The sequence below is a fragment of the Euphorbia lathyris genome, chromosome 2 (genome assembly GCF_963576675.1).
Source record: "Euphorbia lathyris chromosome 2, ddEupLath1.1, whole genome shotgun sequence".
In the NCBI taxonomy this organism is placed as follows: domain Eukaryota; kingdom Viridiplantae; phylum Streptophyta; class Magnoliopsida; order Malpighiales; family Euphorbiaceae; genus Euphorbia; species Euphorbia lathyris.
Genome location: NC_088911.1, coordinates 116,731,178 through 116,746,983, shown reverse-complemented (window position 1 = coordinate 116,746,983; position 15,806 = coordinate 116,731,178). Strand labels below are relative to the sequence as shown.

Below are 15,806 nucleotides of genomic sequence, written 5' to 3'. Positions count from 1 at the left end.
CATGTATGCAAATGATGTGCTCTGAAGCTTCTGGGACCAATGTTTCATCGCGTTGGGTTATTTGTAATTTTTTAGGCATCCTCTATCTTCTGTTGTTTTGTAGAGGTATTTATTACTTATTTATCGTTCTTCAAGACTATCTTGGGGATATGTTATTATTACTAACCTGCCGCCATTTTGGTTTCTCCCGATTTTAGGTATAAATTCCAGTTGCTCCTTCTCAAATTGTCGTCTTCCCTATTTTTCTTCATCCTTGTAAGTTCCCATTTTCTTTCTTTTTACTTTTGTAATTTTATAGGAGATTTGATCCGTAATAATTCAAAAAAAAAAAAAAAGCTTGTCTTATTCCTGAGCCTTTTCTAGAATCTTGTTCTTCCCTTTCTTCTCTTTCTATCATGCCTCTAAAATCTTCTAAATCCCATAAAGCTTCATCATTCAGGACGCCTTAGAATCATATTATTAAAGTGCCTGAAAAGGCTAAACAAGTTAATCTGGATGTTTATTCTCAACCCTCAACCTTAGCCGCCCAGTATCTGATAAATGTGGTGGATGATTATCTAGAATTGTAAAAGATGATAGTCAGCCTTCCTACTAAAAATCAAAGAGCCTTTGATCCACCCACATGTGCCTTGGGGACGTTTAAGCAGTTTCTGAAGTGGGATATGTATTTTACTTTACCCCGAGGTATTGAAGAAGCTTTGAACAAATACTGTCTATATCCTTGCCAAATTTCCCTAAATGTCTGGCTAGAACTTCTTTCTTTTCCCAAGGTGTGTCTGACCTTGGTATTACTATGAATGGTGCTTTGTTTCGGGCTTGTTGGCACCCTATGAAGAAAGGTACTGATGAAATAATCTATTGGCAAACACATCGTAACTAAAGGAGTTTTCTTAACAAGAAATTTCAAAGTGTCAAAGACTTTAAGCCGAATTGGTTTTGGATATAGATGAATCCTTCAATCCCGAAGGTCCCTATGCTTAGGGTTATAATTTTGAAACTAAATGAAATGAGGCTTCATGTAGTCCCGAAACCTGGAAGCCTGCTAGAGAGCTTACTTCTGAAGAGAAAGTCGGGCTTCTTCTTCTTTATGGTTACACCTATCAATGGTCTTATCAAGATATGTTGGATATGATACATTCAAAACTTCCTTCGACGTACATAAGATGAAAGGGGAAATATTATATAGGGCCAAGCTGTCCCAATTTTCCTTTGTCTGTCTTGGATTGGGAAGCCTCTGTAATTGGAAGTACTAAATCTCCTTAAAAGTATTGCCTTGGTCTGACTTTCTTATCATGAGATGCCTTCATTTTTTTTTCCTGTAAGTAACCATTTTGATTACTGCTTGGTCTCTCCTTTCTTCAAGAAGGTCTAACTTTTGGCGCATGTGAATTTCATGACTGGATTCTGAATAAAAAGTCATTCTTGGACTAGTCGCTCCTATTTCCACAGGAACGTATGCTTCGGTTCCATATGTGAGATCGAAGGGAATTTCTCATGTTGGTGTTCTTGGTGTTGTTTAGTATGCCCATATGACACTATGTAGCTCATCAACCCAAGAGTTTTTCAGTTTCTCTAGCAGTTTCTTCAATCCTTGCACAATTATTATATTTGTTACCTCTGTCATGACATTGGTTTGTAGATGAGCCATAAAGGTAAAATGAAGCTTTGTGTGCAAGTTTTCACAATATGTTCGGAAGGCATTATAATCAAATTGCTTGCCGTTATTAGTGATAATAGTATACAGAACCCCAGAATTACATAGAGTCATCTACCACCACTATCATATATTTCTTTCGCCATTATCAAATATTTCTACTGCCACTATCAAATATTTCTTATGGCATTTGGTTGTAGGGAAAGCTCTGAATATTAATATCTCATGTGGCAAAGGGCCAGGCGGGCTGAATGATTCTCATGTCCGAAGTTTGAGATCGTACTATAGGGGCGTAGTTTTGACAGATTGAGTATTTTTACACAAACTCTGCCGCATCATTCACCATCTTGGGCCAGTAAAAGCCTTGTAATTATGTGTTCCTTGCCAAAGCATATTTTTCGTCATAAGCTCCATATATTCCCTCATGTATTTCCTATAGAATGTATTTGGCTTTTTCGAAACCAACACACTTTATCCAAGCTTGGTTAAAAGGCAGTCGGTAAAGCGTGTCATCAATAACTGCATATCTGCCGACCTTTCTAACCATTTTTATTTGTTCAATTTTTCCCTCCTATAATACTCTTGTAGTAATATAAGGATGGATGTGATAATACCATTCAGTTGTAATGTCTACCACCATGATTTCTGTTTGATGTATGCTAGTATGAGGAATAATTGCAATTTGGCATAAGAAAACTCGAGCCCGTTAGGATTTAAAGCTGTTTTAGCCAAATGGCCAGCTTTGCAATTTTCCTCCCTTTGTATTCTTTAGATGCTCATGATTTGGCCATCTTTCTTGCCTTATTCCAAGAGTTTCCTTACTAGTGTGAGGTTTTGCTTCATGATGATATTTTTAGCTTCATAATTATTAGTGAGCTGGCACACCACTAGCTTTGAATCACTTTTTAAAATAGCCTTGTCAGGTTTTATTGTGTTTAGAATCCGAAGGCCTTAAAGTAAAGCTTCGTATGCGGTCATATTATTAGATGCCTCAAAATATAATGCAGTTGCATACCTTAGCATAATACCATTGGGACCTTTGATGAAAACCTTTATGCATGCCCCTTCTTTGTTTGAGCTTCCATCAATATATATTTCCCATAACTCTATTGGTGCTGAAGGAGTAGTAGAATCTTCTAGCATTTCAATAAGGGAATTCGCCAATGCTTGTGCTTTGAAAGCGTCTTAGGGTTCGAACCGAACATCAAAGTCTGTCAATTTGAGTGCCCATTCGACGATTCTTCTCGATGTTATCTTTGTAAAATTTTCCTCAACGGTGTGTTTGTGCAAACAACTATTGAATGAGTCTGGAAGTAATGTCTCAACTTCCACGCCGCAACGACCATTCCATATGTTAGCTTTTCAAGCTTCGGGTATCTGACCTCTGCATCTATTAGAACCTTGCTAACATAATAAAATGGAAACTATTCTATACCTTCCTCCCTAATCAACACCATCCCAAGGGCATCTGTTGCCACACTAATGTATTGATATAGTCTTTCACTAGGTAAGGCCTACTAGTAGAGATGGAGATGCTAGGAAGACTTTCCGCTGCTCAAGGGACGCTTGGAATAAAGGCATGCTTAAGGCTCTTATAAAAAGGCATGCTTCTTTTTGCTAAACAATAAATAAAGCGCCCTAATGCATTAGTTTTTCCATTCAATTTATGTACATCATTGATCCTTTTTTGTTGTTCCATGTTGATGATAGCTTGAATCTTGTCCCGATTTGCTTCAATACCACTTTGAGAATTCATGAAACCTAGAAATTTTCCCGAAGAGACACCGAAGGTAAATTTTCTTGATTCAACTTGAGGTTATATTCATGCAAGGTACTGACGACCGTTGCTAGATCTGTTCTACTTTTGACAATCATATCATCTACATGAATTTCCATTTTATCCTAAATGATGTCTTTGAAAATTTTATTTACTAGTCGTTGGTAAGTAGCTCCGACAGTTTTGAGACCGAAAAGCATGTCATTGTAACAATATGTACCTTTGTGAGTAGTGAAACTCGTCTTAATCTGATCTTCTAGATTCATCGGTATTTAATGATATCCTCCAACTACATCTAACAATGAATAAATAGTGTAACTTATAGTTGAACTGATTAGCATGTCTATACGTGGGAGGGGGTAGGAATCCTTTAGACAAGCCTTATTAAGATCTGTAAAATCTACACACATCCTCCATTTTCCATTAGCCTTCTTTATGAACACCACATTCGCGACCCTTTTAGGATAGTACACCTCTTTAATGTTGCCGCAATCCTTTAATTTTTTTTTTTAATTTATGCTTGGGTGATCTTTTGTCTTTCTGCTATATGGTTATGCTTCTTTTGAATGACAGAAGTAGCTTCCGAGTCGACATTAAGTGAATGCATCATAACCTCAGGCAAAACACCTTTGATATCCACCAGACACCATGTGAAGTCATCAATTTTTTTAATGTACTGATGGCCGCTTCCTTAGGTTCTTTTAGTATTTCTACAGAGATCTGAACGGATTTTCCTTCGGCTAGCCAAACTGTCTCCAAGGCTCTTCCTGGTTCGGTCCTCTCCTTCCCCTCATCCACATGATCATGTGTTGGCTTCATACTCAATGAGGCGACATATGTATCATAAGCTACTATTTGATTTCCCTAGGCGATTATCACTCATCTCTTTGTGGGAATTTGTCATTCTAAATGGTGGGTAGAGAGAGTTCTAGCTGATTCGGATAATAAAGAGTTTGCATATGATTCCATTATAGGGAATGATTGAGTCAATTACTAGCAATTTGTCTTTTGTGTACCACTTTGTTGGACCATTTCCAATACCCTCTCAACCGATCCTAACCTCTATTTATAGGCCTCGAACCGACTTATGAAGCTTCTAGAAAGATTATAATTGAATGAATATGATTTTAATTCTAGAAAATTCTAGGGATGTCCAAATTACAAGCTATTGGGGCGGTTCTAGGCATCTCTATAAGTTTATGGGTAGCGACGGGCGCGTTCTCGCAGCGCGCGGGCTCGTAAGTTGCCAAACCGAGATTCCAGTCTCCCTGATTTAGTACCCTCTAGCTAATTCTCCAAATCTGTGAACATTTCTCATGCCTTCTCGATTCTTCTAAGCTAGTTTAGTCAAATAAAGACTAACCTCAAAGTTTCAGGACCATTAGATTCTTCTTGATAGTAGTGAATGGAACAAGTGAATATCAAATTTCATGTACTCAGAGTCGGCATAAACCACACTATGGGAAGAGTATCGCTATGCCCCCGTAGGTGTAGGTGTGTTGCCCAACTCGTTGGCTATCCAAAATGATCGGAAGTGAGGGAATTTGGACGGACCGTGACAATATAATTTGTTATTTTGCAATACTGAAATTCAGATATTTTGTACTATTGTGAAAAAAAATCTAGGCCTTGCGATTGATGGATACTGATTGATGACAATTGTCTTTGTTTGTCATCATTGTCACTATTAATGAATACGATATGACTTATTCTTAGTCTCTAAGGCTTCTACTAAATCTACAAATATGTCAAAATTATAAATCGTTAAATTAAAACCCATTTTTTTAAAGCCAATTAAAGCTTAAATTATTTGATAGATCGTTGCATAATAAATAATGTTGTTGAATACCTAATATACCCTTATTAAATTAATTTATTCTATGCTTACTTGTTTAGTCAATTGCGTTCACATGGACCCTGATGACCACGTAAATTTGATCATTCACCGTTAGATCTAGACGGATTAAAATTCTAAGGTGGAAATTCAAAACATCCTAAGGTTTATATTTAATCCGCCTAGATCTAACAGTAAATGACCAAATTTACGTGGCCATTAGGGTCAATGTGAACGCAACTATTATTTAGTACTACTTCTTTTCTTTTTTTTTTTTTTTTTTTTTTAACGGAAAGTACTAGTACTATTTTGAAAGCATTATAAATAGGGACATGTTGGAAAGTTTATGTGTTATTTGTAATTAAAGAGGACTTGTATCTATTTCATAAGACACCAAAACAATAATAATTGTGTCTATATTCAAGAGCAATAATGTTTATTCTCTATATAGAGTAATTAATATACAGACAACATAAATCTTATTCCCTCATAAATGCATATATAGTCATCTTGCAATATGTCAAGTCTTCAAGAAACAGATTAATTATGGTAAACATATAATTAGCATTTAAAATTTTATAGTTCTAAGGATTGAGTATATATTCATTTATTTTTTGAGATTAAGCTTTGAATTTTACTTTTTACTCACATTGAACCTCTAACTAATGGTTATGTTATCTAAGCTGTTAGTGAAAGGGCTAAATGTGTGTGAAAAATTAAAGGTTAGGGGTTTAATCCTTGAAATGTTAAAAGTTAAGGGGCTTAATCCTTAAAATTTCAAAAGTTCGGGGGCTTAATAATGTGTTTTGACATTTGTTTACTCAATATCTTATTATTTCTAAACAGATAATGGTACCAGATATGAAACGGATTTGGATTATCGGGTTACCTCTTGTACGCAGATATCCGTTGATGTGATGGACAACAGAAGTGATGACCACCACCTTTTTATTACTGATCACGTCTCAACTACGCTGATCAATGAAAGAAAATACTGGGATAGAGAGAGAGAGAGAGAGGACGGTGGCAAGCCAGGTAGATGCGACAACTTTTTGTCTTTTCTGCTTAAGGTTTCAGGTTAACTTAATAAGATTAAGAGTTTACATAAAACCTTAACTATATATATGCAGGGATTAGGTGAAACCCGAATATATTTCCAACAAATATAATTTTACTCTAATCGTAAAAAAAGCGAACAATGGAAGAGGATTAATTTATTATAAATTAGCTAATATAAAATAATTGTATAGTGTATCCGTTAGTAAACAAATTTTATTTATATATTTTTTATTAGTCATTTTTATGTATTAGTTTAAAATGGAATTTTAAATTTGATTAATACAAATGATATTGTTTAAATCATAAATACAAAATTATTTTCATTAATATTTTATTTTTTTTGTTTCAGTTTCTTTAATTATTGCAATGTTAAAAATTTAGAAAAAAAATAAAAAATTTAATTAAGTTTTTGTCCTAAAAATAATAAGATGCAAGTAAAAAATGTCAAAAATATATCATTATAAAAAAACAAACACTCAAAATACATGATTAAGCTCCTAAATTTTTAAGATTTTATGGATTAAGCTTTTTATTTTAACTAGTTTTTGACCCGTGCGATGCACGGATTCATCTTAATATATAAAAATTAACAAAAATATAATCTAATAATTACAATTAGTGATATAAAGGTGCTATATAAATTAAAAATTATTATTTTATTTTCACATTTAATTTAAATAATTTTTTTATAGATAAATATAATAATATAATGAAAATTAATATATTATATATTATATTTTTTATCAGTAAAAAATGAGGAAGAGACACCTCAGCTCCATCGTTATTGTTTTATATTATATATATAGATATGCAGAGAATTAGAGAGATTTTAGGGATTAATTTAAATTCTGTAGAACTCTTAGATATAATTCGGATAAAATAATCTTTTTATAGATAAATATAATAATATAATTAAAATTAATATATTATATATTATATTATATATTTTATCAGTAAAAAAGGAGGAAGTTACACCTCAGCTCCATCGTTACTGTTTTATATCTATATATATATATAGATAGATATTCAGAGAATTAGAGAGATTTTAGAGATTAATTTAAATTATGTAGAACTTTTAGATATAGATATTCAGAGAATTAGAGAGATTTTAGGGATTAATTTAAATTCTGTAGAACTCTTAGATATAGTACGGATAAAATAATCTTTTTATAGATAAATATAATAATATAATTAAAATTAAAATATTATATATTATATTATGTTTTTTATCAGTAAAAAAGAAGGAAGTGACACCTCAGCTCCATCGTTAGTGTTTTATATTATATATAGATATGTAGAGAATTAGAGAGATTTTAGGGATTAATTTAAATTCTGTAGAACTCTTAGATATAGTACGGATAAAATAATCTTTTTATAGATAAATATAATAATATAATTAAAATTAAAATATTATATATTATATTATGTTTTTATCAGTAAAAAAGGAGGAAGTGACACCTCAGCTCCATCGTTAGTGTTTTATATTATATATAGATATGTAGAGAATTAGAGAGATTTTAGGGATTAATTTAAAATTATGTAGAACTTTTAGATATAGATATGCAGAGAATTAGAGAGATTTTATGTATTAATTTAAATTATGTAGAACTCTTAGATATAGTACGGATAAAATAATCTTTTTATAGATAAATATAATAATATAATTAAAATTAAAATATTATATATTATATTATGTTTTTTATCAGTAAAAAAGGAGGAAGTGACACCTCAGCTTCATCGTTAGTGTTTTATATTATATATATAGATATGTAGAGAATTAGAGAGATTTTAGGGATTAATTTAAATTTTATAGAACTCTTAGATATAGTACGGATAAAATAATCTTTTTATAGATAAATATAATAATATAATTACAATAAAAATATTATATATTATATTATGTTTTTTTATCAGTAAAAAAGGAGGAAGTGACACCTCAGCTCCATCGTTAGTGTTTTATATTATATATAGATTTTCATACACGGGGATCTTTCACTGACGGTATAGATAACTAACTTTCACTAACGGTATAGATAACGGAACTATTAGTGAAAGGTTAAATCTGTAAAAATTAAAGTTTAAGGACCTAATCTAAAAAAATTAAAGTTTAATGGAATGGATACATCATGCTTAATGGAATGAATACATCATGCTTACTTGTACTTGATATAAAAATTAAAGTAATTAATTATGTGTTTATCCATTAATATAAAATATCCTAAAAATCAATTGTGTTTTAACTATTTTTCTTACCAGAAACTGAACCTCATTAGGTGAAATTTTAGAATTTTTTTTTTTATTATTGGAATGAATGTTTTGCTTACTTGTATTGATACGGATGGATTTTGGATGAGTTGATTTTAATCTTAAATCAACAAAAGCCAATCTTGAAAAAGTGAATCCCAAGTATAAGAACAAACTCTCAACAATGGAGGTTAAAATTGATTCATTTCATGAAAAGTTCTATTTCATTACAAATAAAGAGGCTTATATATCCTCTTAGGTTAAGTAAAGATACTAAAATGTCCTCACTAGCGTTACAAGGCAAATAAGAGAGAATAGGGGTAGAATGGAGTAAGTAGTGCAAATGATAATAAGAAAATTAAGCCCAATGGTAAAACAGTAAATAGTGCAGTGGCAAAACAGTAATTCAGGAGATGTCAGCCATTGTCCCTTCTAATCCAGTTTGGTGAAGAAGGCAACCCACACACCGAGTCACATACCCACACGATGTGTGGATGCAGTTCTGCTTCTCCGCGGCGTTTTCGTCCCCTCCTCGCACGAGTATCACACACCCAACGTAGGTGACAAGCTGAGTGGAATGTCACACGCGTGTCACTACAAGTCTGTCCTTTTTATTGCTTCGAACTCCTTTCATTAAATCCGTATTGGAGATGTCCGCATCATATACCAGATTTTAAAAACCAAATCCTTAAAATATGTACACTTAAATTAAATTTTAAAAGTCAATAGATAATTTTAATAAGTTTAGAAAATAAACTTTTTAGTAAATTTGGAAATTCAATAAATCACTTTTTAAGTTGAAAAAGACTAAGGAGACATCTTTAAATTTTTTTAATAACTAACATTTAAAATTGTTTAAAAAAAAAGGTCAAATAAACTTTTAACCAAAATTCATATGTTTAGCCAATTTGGTTTGTGTAGGGATCCATTGCCAGAATTATTTCAATCCAATTATTACTCCTTTGTATCTTTATCATATATAATCAACTCAATGTCCCACTTGGATCTATATTATATAATTTTTAAAACTTGTTATTTATAACGGTAAATGAAGTAACAAAAAACTGGGAGCATTAATAAAAGTTACTCCATCAATTCCATTGTATAAATCATTATTATAAGATATAAGAAATACAATTAATATAGAATTAAATTAATAAATTTGTATTGGTTAACTAAATTTCTTTTATCTCATTAGAAAATAATTTTTAAAATTTTCAAAGATACGTGGATCAAAATAAAAATTTAATGCTTAAATTTTTCAAAGACACATTAGTTAACTTGTATAAAATGTTCAGTTAGCCTCCCGAACTTGCGTAAAATGTAATCAATTAATCGCCCAGTTGCAAAAAAATAAGTTAAATGTGAAAGATTTATTACACTCGTCTTAAAAAAGAGTAAAACAACCAAGGTCAGATATACAGTTCTAATGTTAGAGAAACAAATTTTACAATTGAGTAAGTAAAAACTTCATTTTTAATCTATTCAGTGAATTATGTAATAAGCGCGTGCAACACAACTTCTACATGCAGATTATTATTTTTGCACAAGTTTAAATATTTTATACAAGTTGAGGAGACTATTAGAACACTTTGAAAGTTGAAGAGCCAATCAAACTTTTTAAATAAGTTTTAAACCACCGAAATAACTTAATTAAAAATAAAAAATAAAAATGGAGTGACTTTATAGAAACTAAATTTAGTGACACGGACCATTGACCAATCAATAGACCAGTGACCAATGAATAGAATTTACCCCACACCTTTTACAAATTCAATTGCATAAATATCGGCAATCAGGCCACTACTTAAAAGTATTCAGACCGTGTGGATTCTTTGTGACGATAGGGATTGGATAAGTGTCGTTTAAAGGCATCAACAAAAAAGACACTGAAAGACTGTAGACATCATCTTACTTTTATTGAAGCCCCCCTCTGCTCCCACTTTCTACGGAAATAATGTTTGCTGCTAGAGACGACGGCAGACACATGGATACCAGTTTTTACAAGGCTGCTGCAATTGGCAACTTTGATGCCTTCAAGAATTTACCTCACCTTCTTGGCCGTTCAAGAATTAGCAGAATTCTTCATATCCACCTTAATTCTCCAAGTAAAAGATCAACAAACTTCGTACAAGAAGCTCTTAGACAGTGCCCGGAGTTACTGTGGCAGGTCGATAATGGTGGTGATATTCCATTACATATTGCAGCCAAATATGGCCATCTCGAGATAGTATTATTGCTTCTTGAGGAAGCAAAAAAGGAAATTCATAGAGATCTGGAGACTGGCGAAGAAGAAGCTGTTTCAACCTGGCGGATGCTCAGGAAAACAAATAAACAGAAAGAAACAGCTTTGCATCTGGCAATTAGAGGTGGTTGTTTGGATGTTGTGCAAGAAATTTTGAAACATGAAGATCCTAATTTTGCTTACCTTGCCAATTTATCTGGAGAAACTCCGCTTTACCTAGCTGCCCGTCTTCCCAATGGGAAGATTACCATTGCAATTTTGAAAAAGTTCAAACCACCATCACACGGTGGTCCAGGGGGTAAAACGGCTCTCCATGCTGCTGTGATTGTGTACTTTTTAAACGATAGTAAGTCACCGTTTCATTGCTCCTTTTTGCTTTTCATTGTCCTTTCTCTAAGTATTGAGATACAACTGCTGAAGTAACTTCTTCTATCAGCTAAGCTACCAACAATAAACAGCAACAACTATACATGAAAGCAAAACCAGATAGACTAAGTTTTTTGCTTTTTTTTTTTTTTTTTCTGATTTCCCTCGTTAAGGCATTTACAGTTGTTATGTTTTGAGGATTACCTGTAGGTTTGTATGATTTGATGTTGAGCAAAGTGGGTGGCTTTGTGAACCCAGCAGATGATGGTGGGTGGACTCCACTTCATTGTGCTGCCTATGTAGATAATGTACTGGCTGCAAGAAAAATACTAGAAAAAGATGAACACTCTGCTTATGCTACTGATAAAGATAGGAAGCGAACAGCACTTCACATTGCATCTGGTAGAGGCCAAGTAGGCGTAATGAAAGAAATAATTGATAGATGCCCAGAATGCTGTGAAATCAGTGATGTTCGAGGCTGGAACGTTCTTCACTATGCAGTGATAAGCAAATCTGATGAAGCAGTAAAAGCAATTTTAAAACATCCAGCACTCAAGTACCTTATAATCGGGCAAGATATCAGAGGGTTCACGCCATTGCATCTACTTATGGTATCTCGCCGGAACTCGCCCGTTTTGTCTTGGATTTATAGTGACAAATCAGGTTTTCCTCCTCAAATTTTCTATCAAATAAGCTCCATGCGTTCACCACAAGAGACCTACAGAGATAAGGTCAGCATTTCTTAACAAAACTAAAACTACACTTGGAGTTCTATTGTTTTTTCAATCCCTAAACAGAATAGCATGTATTTCACTAAATTGCAGAAACGAATCCTAGAATGGATGAAAGAACTTGGTAGAGGTCCATTAGGGGAAACGATTGCAGTGGGAAAACATTGGAAAGAACTGCAAATTGAGAGAGAAGAAAAAGTAATTCCTAAATTGGAAAATGCCAAAGACTCGCATCTTGTAGTTGCTGCACTTGTTGCAACAGTAACATTCGCAGCTGCATTTACTTTACCAGGTGGTTACAAAAGCGATGAGAACAATTCAAAACTGGAGGGCACTCCTATCTTAATCAGAAATTTAGCTTTTCATGCTTTTGTTTTAACAGATGCGATAGCCATGGTGCTGTCTACTTCATCTGTGTTTATACATTTCCTAATGGTAATGCTAGGATATAAACAGAGATACTACTGGTTAATAAGATCATCGTTTTGGTTCGTAGTGCTAGCAATGGGAGCAATGGTATTTGCATTTGTTACAGGAACTTATGCTGTTTTAGCACATTCATTGGGGCTTGCCATTGCCACTTGTGTCATTGGATTAACCTTCTTTGTTCACGTGTCTTACACCACCGTTAGGCTTATTTTGGACTTCATCAAACGCGACAGAATTGAAAATCATGGCTCACCTACAACTGAATCTCTCGGCCGGCTCTTAGAGTCTGCTCCCCAATATTTTTGTGAGTATAACTTGCTCCTCTAGTAAAGAAAACAAAATTAGAAGATTCAACAAAAAAAAATCAGTAAATTACTAAACCTGATATCTTTCAGCTTTAACCCTTTTTACACTATTATTTCAATGCATGAAACTTTTTTTTTTTAATTTCCTTTCAAGCTTGTGGCTGCAATTGGCGGAGGTTGAAAAAGAAGCTAAGATGACGTTGGTGGCATTTTGGTGGATTCATAAGACGTCAAAATTGTAATACTAATGAACAATGAGATGTGAACTTCAACTTACTTTTGGTTCACTTCGTGATGCATGGATATCCTTTCACTATTTATTGTATATCCATGGTAATGTGCGAATGCATAAAAAGGAGTATTCCAAGTTCTGAAATATTGGGGCAGCATAGCAGCAGAGAGAATACTTGTGCAATTCTCCTTTGGTTTGGCAGGGAAGTAGTGTTAGTGAACTCCAACTGTTTACTGCCAAACGAGAATTGTCAACTTACTTTTGGTTTCACTTCTTGATGGATGGAAATCATTTCACAATTTATTGTATATCCATGTTAATGTGCCAATGCATAAAAAGAAACCTTTCAAGTCCTGAAAAATTGGGGCAGCATAGCAGCAGAGAGAATACTTGTGCAATTCTCCTTTGGCAGGGATGTAGTGTTAGTGAACTCCAATTGTTTACTGCTAAACGAGAGCTGCCTTATTCTTCAATTACACTGTTGATAGCTTGACAATTGACATTCAGTGACGGATCCGGGATTCAATGACAGGGGATGCTTGGGATGCGGTGCTCTTTGGTGAGCTATGGGTGCTCAATTAATATTATTTGGGTGCTTTTGCAGAAAAAATTAAAGCTTCGTACTCAAGCCCCCCTGGCCCCCATGAATCCGTCACGGATGACATTGGATCTTACTTGACATTCTATCAACAAGAAATACTCAAGTTCATTCTATCAGTTCCCTGCTTTACTAAATTACAATCCGTAATGGAGATTAGTTTTACGAGTTTGATAGGAATCAATCAGTGGCTTTTTAATCAGCCATTCAGAGGCATTTGTCTCACACAGTGAAATCAGTGTCATACTACTTTGTTTCCCAGCATACTCAGTGACAAACTCCCATAATCAACCTCATTTTCTACTATTCTAAATCAAGTCAATATCCATGGTAGCTAACTTATACATACTAGATATTTACCAATATAGGCAAAGATCTTAAAAGATCAGGATATCAGAAATGAAACATAGAAATAAAGTACACACCTGAGAGGCAGAGCTGCTATTCAACAAAAATGCATCAACCGAAGATTTCTTAAAGTGCATGGCTAGAGTCCGAGCTCATTCTTCGTTTTGACAAATGCGCGAAGGGCTAATGCTGATGGACTTGTGTGCTTCCGCCCCTTTTTAGTAGACAATCTGAAAATTTTCCCTGCCTCAGGGAATTAATGAAACATCACTTTTAATTGAATCTTAAAAACCTTTCAATTATTTGATTTGAGAAACTCCAAATTTTGGTTTTGAGAAACGCATTAGTAATGCTTTTCAAATTATTTGATTTGAAATAACAAAACATAAACCTAGTTCTTTCCATGACATTTACTTTACAAGAAGGAAGAAGACATGTAAACTCAGATTGCACTCCTGGCTGTCCTCATCCTTCAATCGTGTGATGCATTTCTCATCCTTGTACCAGTTCTTCTACAATGACAACTAGCCTCATACAAATGATCAACAAAAACATTATAAGAATATAAAAGGATTACATCAGACAGATAAATCAAGATGTTTGTTCATAGAGATGAAGATGTAGCTAAGTTGGAATTTTTTTCCCAAAGGAATCTGCTGTAACTTTTAAGAATTAAGAGAGAACTTCACACAAATGGCAATGAAATTGAAGAGGGAATTAAAATGAGAGACGTAAACCAACGAAAACAACTGAAATTGAGAAAGAGAAAGAGAAAACTTACGGAAAGAAACCAAAAACTTGAACTCGCCTCGAAATTGGGGGTTTATGATACTAAAATCAAAACCTTGCTCTGGCTACAATGCACCTTTAATGTATTGAATCTCTGCCACTCTGCCTTGATTTCACCTATCCTTCTGTAAAATCCGAGAATTGATCTTCAAAATCAAGATGATTTTTCTGTTGGTAATATGACAATACTCTGTTTCAAAAAAAAAAAAAAAAAAAATTGTAGGGTCTCCAATTAGTCTTTCTTGAGATTGGAGAAAGTTCAACCTCCAAAATCCTACAAAATTAGTGGATTAAAAATGGAGAATTTTAAAAGTTTTCTTTAACCTTCAACTAATATTTAAAATCTTTATGAACGTGACACTATAAGTCTAAAGTCAATTAGTCCCCATTTTACACAAATGAGCAATTAGGTCCCTATATTTGTAAAATTTTTCAATTAAACACAACCTAATAGAAAGGTTTAAAGTATCTTCCTACTCAGTTTCCTATTATTTCTTTACCTCGTGTAATTATAAGTATTTTTTCACCTAATTCAAATACTTATTTCCTTATTAATTTGTTCAACTAGTTTTCTCCCATTATCTTCATCGCATTCTTATATTACAATCCTTACTATTGATCATTTTATTCCATCTTTTATTTGTCCCTCACATATTGAGCCTTCTCTTCTTTCTGCTAACCTCACCTTTATCCCAATAATAAAAAAACAACAGATGGATCATTGCATCATTAAAGATGATTTCTATCAGTTGAATTTGGCTTAGGATTCTCTGTGGGAGAAGACTTTTCGCTTGAGTTCATCCATCTGCATTTCTATAAAGATTTTGAATGCTATACTAATCTTTTAATCCCTGTCGAATTGCTTGATTCCTCATTTTTTTTATGGAGATCATAAACCTCGCGCTAAAGGAAGATGAAACTTGTAAGTCTCCATTACAGATTGAAAAAGAGGTTAATCTGTCAGCGAAGGAAGAGGATACTTCTATAGGTTTTGTGCTTGATTGGAGAGTTATGCAAATATTGAAGACCTAATTGCTCATTCGTGTAGAATAGGGGGCTGATTGATTTTGGATTTCTAGTTTAGGGGCCTATATATATATATACCTTCATTTATAGTCCTATCAATTTGTATGCTATTATTTACTGTTTGTTTATTGGTTGTTGTTTATTATGGATGTTAGTTATTCACAAATCA

At 33.3% G+C, this 15,806-nt stretch overlaps 1 protein-coding gene across 2 annotated transcripts; it reads left to right on the top strand.

Annotated features, from left to right (window-relative positions):
* The first annotated feature begins 10,285 nt into the window (after positions 1-10,285).
* On the top strand, positions 10,286-15,765 carry LOC136219618 (ankyrin repeat-containing protein NPR4-like). Of its 2 annotated transcripts, none has more exons than XM_066007088.1 (4): positions 10,286-11,159; positions 11,390-11,910; positions 12,004-12,706; positions 12,799-15,765. In XM_066007088.1, the coding sequence occupies exons 1-3, from the start codon at positions 10,526-10,528 to the stop codon at positions 12,664-12,666; spliced, it is 1,818 nt and encodes a 605-aa protein (XP_065863160.1). In that variant the 5' UTR covers positions 10,286-10,525; the 3' UTR covers positions 12,667-12,706; positions 12,799-15,765. The 2 variants fall into 2 exon arrangements, with proteins under 2 accessions (XP_065863160.1, XP_065863159.1); XM_066007087.1 differs by having other exon boundaries at positions 10,293-11,159; positions 12,004-12,643.
* The last annotated feature ends 41 nt before the right edge of the window (positions 15,766-15,806 follow it).